Source organism: Camellia sinensis, chromosome 6 (assembly GCF_055761805.1).
Source record: "Camellia sinensis isolate YWXY chromosome 6, ASM5576180v1, whole genome shotgun sequence".
In the NCBI taxonomy this organism is placed as follows: domain Eukaryota; kingdom Viridiplantae; phylum Streptophyta; class Magnoliopsida; order Ericales; family Theaceae; genus Camellia; species Camellia sinensis.
The window spans coordinates 91,738,374-91,745,291 of NC_138966.1; the positions used below are offsets into that span (position 1 = coordinate 91,738,374).

Sequence of the window (6,918 nt, forward strand, 5' to 3'; positions counted from 1 at the left end):
TGTTGGTTGATCTCATATAAATATGAGAGAGAGAGAGAGAGAGAGCGCGAGCGAGCGAGCCCATTGTTGATTGCACAGATTCGGGGGAGTAATCTTCCTGGTTTTGGCTCATCAGTTACATTTTTCAACAAAAATCGCACTAAACAACCAACCAACATTGAAATCTTGTTTAACTTTCACTACAGGAAATCAGGGATTTAACGGCGTTTAATTAACGGCGTTTTATTAAACGTCACTTTTTTTTTTTATTTTTAACGACGTTTTATAACCGTCGCATATTTGTTTAACCAAAACGGCACCGTTTTGTATTTAAAGGCGTTTAAAACCGCCTCCGAATGCCGTACATACACGCGCCCCTTTTTTGAAACCCTTATTTTTTAATCTGAGCCCTCTCTTTCTTATACTCTCTTATCTTATATGCAGACTTCTCTCTCTCAGCGACGAAGAAGACGGTGGAGATAACTCCACGAAGAAGCTTCGTCTCTTGAAAGATAAATCTTCTGTTCTTGAAGAGAGCTTCAAAGAACACAAGCTCCACCGGTTGTTTAGAGCGATTTCGAAGTGATTTCGATGATTCAGATCGATATCAATCAGCTGTTCAGAGCGATTTCGAAGCTCCATCGCCACCGTCATCTGCACCGGTGAGGTAGCCAGCTCCACTATCTCTCTCTCTCTCTCTAGATCTCTCTCTCTCTCTAGATCTCATCCTGATTGTACCTTTATAATGAGTTATCCTTTGTTATACTGTTCTTAATTTCATGTTTTCTCCCTGCATCTGAAATGTGTAATCTGTAGAGTACAGAATCGATCTAGAATGTTTTGTAATGATTTTTAAAATTGGAATAGTTGTCATGTGCCATTGATTGCGAAAAATGACTAATGCTTAGTAATTTCTTCTTGCATTTAACAGAAAATGTCTTTTTTTGTCTCTTCTAGGTCTTGATTGGGGTAAAGTTCCTTCGTCACTGGCCTTTCCTTGGCCGTTTGAGAGTATGCAAATCACTGATTGGAGATCATCATTTTCATTTAGAATCATCAAATTGCAATGTTTAGCAGTTTCAGGAGCTGAAAACAATATTTTCCAGCACTGGATTCTAATGGCTTTATTTCACTCTTGATTTTTGAATTTAAGATATTTGCCTTTTATTTCATTCTATTAGATTCAGAGTCTTTTCTGGAACCATTTCTTTACCTCCCTAGCAGTGTGTAGCTTTTTATACACCAGTTCTACATGGTTGTGCATCTGTTTTGGTGTCTTTAAAGACAAACATTACTTTGATTATCTGGAAAATTAGATGCTCTAGGTTGTTATGCTTTATTTTGTACTTTTACTCGCTTACGATATTTCTTTAGCAGCCTGTGAGTTCCCTATTCTGGAGCCCCTTCTCACTTCAGCAGCTTGTCCTTTATTTCACTTTGTCCCGATATGCATTTTGTTGCAGGTTTCATGAGTCTTATCTGAATTTAGAAACCCTTGCCTTGCTCTTCTCTAAGACCAGTAAACATGAAGGAAGAAAATCTTGCTATTGCTAATGTTGGGGAGCCTACTGTTAGAATGACACGAGCTCGAGCTGCTGCTTGTCATGCATTTGGAGGGATTCCACCTTCAGAAGCACTGAAGCAGCAAGGTCAAAAGCAGGTTTTACGGACAAGTTCAAAAAGAGCAGCTTTAGATGAGATGAATAGCAGTGCTTCTGCTGCTGCACCTATTCAGCATAAGAGGAGGGCAGTGCTTAAGGATGTCACAAATGTTTGCTGTGAAAATTCCTATAAAAACTGCCTCATTGCAGCTAAAATTCCGGTTTGTACACTACCCTTTTGCTGAATTTATATAATTAATGTAAGAAATTGTTGTAAATTAAAAGAAAATTAAATAAGAAAGTATGTTTGTCCCTCATTAACAGAGATAAAAAATGGCTGCTTTAATGCACAAAAAAAAAAATGAAATGTTGAATCGTTGATAGATATTTTGATTGCCCGAGCATATAAAAGCATTACCAAAAAATTGGGATAGTTGAGTTGAGCGGCATTTTTGAGTATAGAGAAGACTAAATTGGTTATTGAACTTCTGGTCATTGACAGCAATAACTAGAACAGAGTCAAAAGTTCATCGTGACCATGAACTTTCGCACTCAAATATCTGAATTTAATAGTTAGATTTGCTGGATGGCTTGGACTTTCTGCTACAAATGTTATTAATTTTTCTTTACTAAAATCGTTACATGACCTCTGTTAATCATGCTGATTTTCAGAAAAAGAATAGCAAGCAAGCCAATAAAGGTTCAGTGAATGTTTCCAAGGTTGCCCCCAGTGTAGCAGTCCAAGTGCACCAGCTTCCAGCTGATTCAAAAACAAACATTGCTCAAGAAACTGCAAATACAGAACTTTGTGGTTTTATGTGTTCTAATCGCCTTCACAGGTCATGCATCTTGATGCTGAGAAAGAAATGATGTCTCAGTGTGTTGCCTTGCTTGGGAAATTCATTGCTGTTCGTGAGCCAAATATTCAATATCTTGGTTTGGTAAGTTACGGGAACACAACAGTTCTTATCTCATTGATGCAACTTATGTTCAAAGCATGCCAAGTTGTAGTATGCAAATGTCAGAATTTGGAAGGTTTGATCTGGTTGTTTTCATCGGTTGCATGATTTATGGATTGATCTGATGCAGGAGATCCGGATGTTGATGGTCTCAGATGTTCAGGACATTATTAAAAGGTATCAATCACAGATCATCACCTCCTTGAAGGATCCAGATATCAGGTTAGTTTAAGTGCTTTGTAGTTTTTTGGAGATACTTTATGCTTCTTCACCACGAGGCACAATGATCGGTTACATGGTAAACAAAAACAAAAGAGAGACTCAGAGAGGGAGAGTGCTTAAAACTTGATTTCTTTCCAACTTTCTGTTCATCCTGCTATCTGAATCCTATTTCATTGTACCTATGTATAGGTGTTGTCAAACCTGGAAACTGGTAGAAACATGCTGAAACACTTAATAGTGAATATAGACTTTAAATTGTATTTATAAATTTCTGCAGAGTAAGTACATCATGCATAATAAAACCTCCTGATATAGTTACAAAAAATGAATCTAATTGGTATTTGGTTGATTGTGGATGCCCTGAAGACTTGGGTATTAAACTTGAAGGCCCAAGATTTGAGGATTTCACCTCAAGTTGCTTTTGTATGCTAACAAGTGTTACACTTATCTGAATTTTTATCTTTATCATTACTTTTATAACTTCAGATGTTCCGTTAATATGAAAATGTTACCTATTCATCTATTTTCTTCCATTACAAAGAGATATATTTCATCCCTTCTATTTAATTTTTTCTACTGCATTTATTTTATGGTTTCTAAGCTCATAAAACTAGGCACATATTTGTGTAAGTTATAAACATTTAAACAATTAACAAATAATGGACCATAAAGTAGATAATTCTCTATCCTTTTTTTTTTTTGGTAACAAAGATAAGATTAATTAAAAAAGTAAGATGCATTTATATAGGCTGTCTTGTGAAGTTAATCATACGGTATAGGTAGCATTTATGCTTATAAAGCTCTTAAAAAAAAATGGCCAGAGACTACAATGGAGTTGACTTCCTATTGTGCGAATCAGTTAATATGGTGATATCAGTTCGTATTGAACCTTTGTGATTCAATGCTGGAAGAAAATTGGAGGAGGAGACAACCACCACTGGTGTCATAAAATGTAATTGCCTTTATATGTTAAAACAGGATGTGGATTTTTTTAGAAAAAAAAAGAAAAGATATACTGCTCTCTAGCCTATAATCGACTTCCATTCAATTAGCTGGAGCATTAATGCATGCAAATCGAAGTCTAAATATTCTTCAATACTGAACTAATATTGACTATGAGACCTTTATACATGTTTGAGTACAATCAACACTAGGTTTCTTATAACATGCTTGTTTTTTTTTTTTTTGGCCGCAAAATGCAGTAGTAGTCACAGAGTCTTTATTGGGTTTCAGGGTGTTTCTTTGCATGAAGTTATGCAAAAGTTATCAGACATCAATCCCTCAAGAAATCAGAAGGCTTCTCTCCGTAATGTTATACTTAAACGTTGTCAGTTGCAGATGCATGACATTCATCTGCTAGTTCAGTTTCCTGTCTCAAATGATTCCTTTGGATGTTTGTGTGAGACTAAGGAGCTTAATGCAAAATCTCTGTATGCTAAGGGTCGGTGTTTTCTGGGAGGGCTTATCAGTTCACTTTTTGCTCCTTCGAAAGAGAGCTCTTTCAGTCTTGATCTGAAAGGTTTTCAGATTGGGCTGAAGAGAAGAGATTACATCAGCTATCCTATACTTTTATTGGATCTGTTCACTCGCCTCAAATTGAAAGATCTTCAGCTTATGGACTTCAATCTTAATGTTCCAGAATTAAGTTTTTCAATTTCTCCGGTAGAGCTTCTTATTATTTTAGTGTTTTATACACTCTCATCCTATGAATCCAATTCTGTTAGAAATGGTAGTCACCTATGGAACATAGCTGCAAGTAGAATCAGTTCTCTGATTTCTACTCGTAGATGGTCATTGTATAAATTGGTTGGTATTGTGTGTTTGTGGTTACAGTATGTCAATGCTTATGAGAATCTACTTATATTAGTTGGATATCCTGTGGACGACATTATGAAAAGATCTTCTGTTAAGATGTCTGAGGATGACATATTTGCAATAGCTGTTAAAAAACAATGGAGGAGTGTTTCTGAAATTGAAAAGAAGCTGCCTGCTGAGGCTATTGCATGGGCACGGCGAATAGCTCGTTACAGAGCAGTATTAAGTATTCAACAGACGAAGAATTGTTCTAATAAATTGCTAGTCACCAGTCGCTTCAAATTCTTCAGTAGGGTCCTTATACTCCTAAAACTTATTTGGAGTGTTATATGCAGAACATTCAACTCATTAATAAGCTTGCTTCTGCATATATTTTTTGCTGATCATCCACAGATTGATGAACAGTTTGGAGTTGTTTCTGAAGATTTTTGTGCACAAAGTTGCTTCAGTGTAAGCATGGGAATAATTTCAATTTTTATCTCCCCAGTAAATAAGGTTCAGTCTCTTGTTGGGGGGATCCAATCTCAGATGTTGGGAGCTCATCCTCGGATTTATTTTCATTTTGTGTTTCAATTGATGGGTTCGTCTTAATGTACACAGAAAACATTTTTGAATAGTGCTTTTCCATTTCATGTGGGCCTTTGAAGGTTACGTCCTCGTCTCCTACTGACGATGGCTCAAAGAATAACAATAGTTATCTGAAAGAAGCATGTTAAAATATTTTTTTTTCTGACTTTTTCTACAATTTCAAAGCTTCAGAAATGACTAATTTATTTAAATTGTTCTTCCAGGTACAAAACCTTCTTCAACAGATGGTGAGTTGTAATGTACATCTTATGTTTTATAGCTGTAACACTTCTACCATTATTAATTTATGCACTTTACCTAATTTGGCTTCCATATTTTGATACAGGCATCCAGACCAGTGAAGATTACAGATTCTATGCTATATCAACTGGGTTCAGTGAATTTAGTATCAAGGACAAGACATCAAATTAAATCAAAACTCAGGGGGTTTGTCTTAATGTTTTTCCTGTTATTTTTTGGCGAATGTTAAAACATAATTTGTGGATATGTTATTTTGTAGTTAAATGGTAATTGTATATTAAATTGAATAGAAAAGTGGATTAATGTTGTATTTGCTACTTGGCAGTTTTTCATATAATTGGTTGATCTTTTGACAAATGTTCATTTGAATAGGAACAGGAATTATTGATTCATATTAGTATTATTTTTCAATTTTATTACAGGTATTTTTTGGTTCACCCACATAGAATTAGCACAATTTAAAAAAAATAAATTAAAAAAATAAAGATATAATGGCGTTTTTGAAAATGTCACTATACAGTCAACGGTTATATTTTTAAAATCCAAAAAAAAGCAATGACGTCAGTTTAACGTTATGTATCACATTTAGCGGCCATTTAACGACGTTTTTAAAGCGCCTTAATGTTATAGCGACGGCCGCAGCTTCGACATTTGGTGCTAAGCGCCACAAAAAGAATTAACGGCGTTTTTGGCACCTATAGCGGCTTTTTTTAAACGCCGCTAAAAGCTGAATTTCCTGCAGTGTTTATGAAATCATATTATTATTGCTGCAAGATTAACAGATAATACCAAACAATTGACAACCGTGACTATGAAATTTTCTAGGAATTATATGCATAGAGCTATTGAAATTGAAAGAAAAGAAATCATACAAATTCCAATTATACTCTATTTAGTTGTTGAGAAAACTGAGAGAAAAAAAAAGAAAAAGAAAATATAAGGACAAATAAAATTCAAAATCTTACTTACCAAACAAGCATTTTCTTGGTTTCCAACGTTTGTGTGAGAAAAACTAAAATCAGGTCATCCACATAGTTCAATTAGGCTTAGGAAAGGTTACATACATACATAGATATTGGTGACCGCCTCCGTCTATCGGGACCTCAATGACCCCGTTGTCGTCGTGTCTGTTGTCCTCAAGTTCTCCCTTACCGCCGCCATTATAGATGATGAGTATGGCAGTGGCGATGACCGAGAAAGACAAGAGAAAAAGAGATCAGAGAGAGAGAGAGAGAGAGAGAAGTTATAGAAATAGAAATGACCATACCATAATACGGTGTGATTCTTTATATTCTATCCTAGCCCATGTATTAGTAGTTGAACTTTCCCGCAAGAAACATAGAGAATTGGGAAATGGGTTTGAATTCAAAAAAAAAAGAGTCACAATGTTTTGTGAAGCATGGTGACTCATACCCTTGTCTAATATACCAAAGGTTGTGACTTTCTGCAAAGTTACCATAACGCCTATAAATACTTGGCCAAAGCAATGCAGTTTTTCTCCACTGGATATCCTA

At 35.5% G+C, this 6,918-nt stretch overlaps 2 protein-coding genes across 4 annotated transcripts; both read left to right on the forward strand.

The window, feature by feature from the left end:
* Nucleotides 1-350: 350 nt before the first annotated feature.
* LOC145792328 (cyclin-A2-1-like) lies at nucleotides 351-4,289 on the forward strand. Of its 3 annotated transcripts, none has more exons than XM_082873083.1 (4): nucleotides 351-646; nucleotides 1,443-1,801; nucleotides 2,253-2,521; nucleotides 2,670-3,288. In XM_082873083.1, exons 2-3 carry the CDS (start codon nucleotides 1,505-1,507, stop codon nucleotides 2,448-2,450), a joined length of 495 nt encoding a protein of 164 aa, XP_082729209.1. In that variant the 5' UTR covers nucleotides 351-646; nucleotides 1,443-1,504; the 3' UTR covers nucleotides 2,451-2,521; nucleotides 2,670-3,288. The 3 variants fall into 3 exon arrangements, with proteins under 3 accessions (XP_082729209.1, XP_082729208.1, XP_082729207.1); XM_082873082.1 differs by lacking the exon at nucleotides 351-646 and adding an exon at nucleotides 3,995-4,289 and having other exon boundaries at nucleotides 945-1,801; nucleotides 2,670-2,761; XM_082873081.1 differs by lacking the exon at nucleotides 351-646 and having other exon boundaries at nucleotides 945-1,801; nucleotides 2,670-3,287.
* A 51-nt stretch (nucleotides 4,290-4,340) lies between these two features.
* Nucleotides 4,341-5,674, forward strand: LOC114277471 (uncharacterized). The gene is made up of 3 exons (XM_082873084.1): nucleotides 4,341-5,026; nucleotides 5,368-5,391; nucleotides 5,490-5,674. The coding sequence occupies exons 1-3, from the start codon at nucleotides 4,376-4,378 to the stop codon at nucleotides 5,631-5,633; spliced, it is 819 nt and encodes a 272-aa protein (XP_082729210.1). The 5' UTR covers nucleotides 4,341-4,375; the 3' UTR covers nucleotides 5,634-5,674.
* The last annotated feature ends 1,244 nt before the right edge of the window (nucleotides 5,675-6,918 follow it).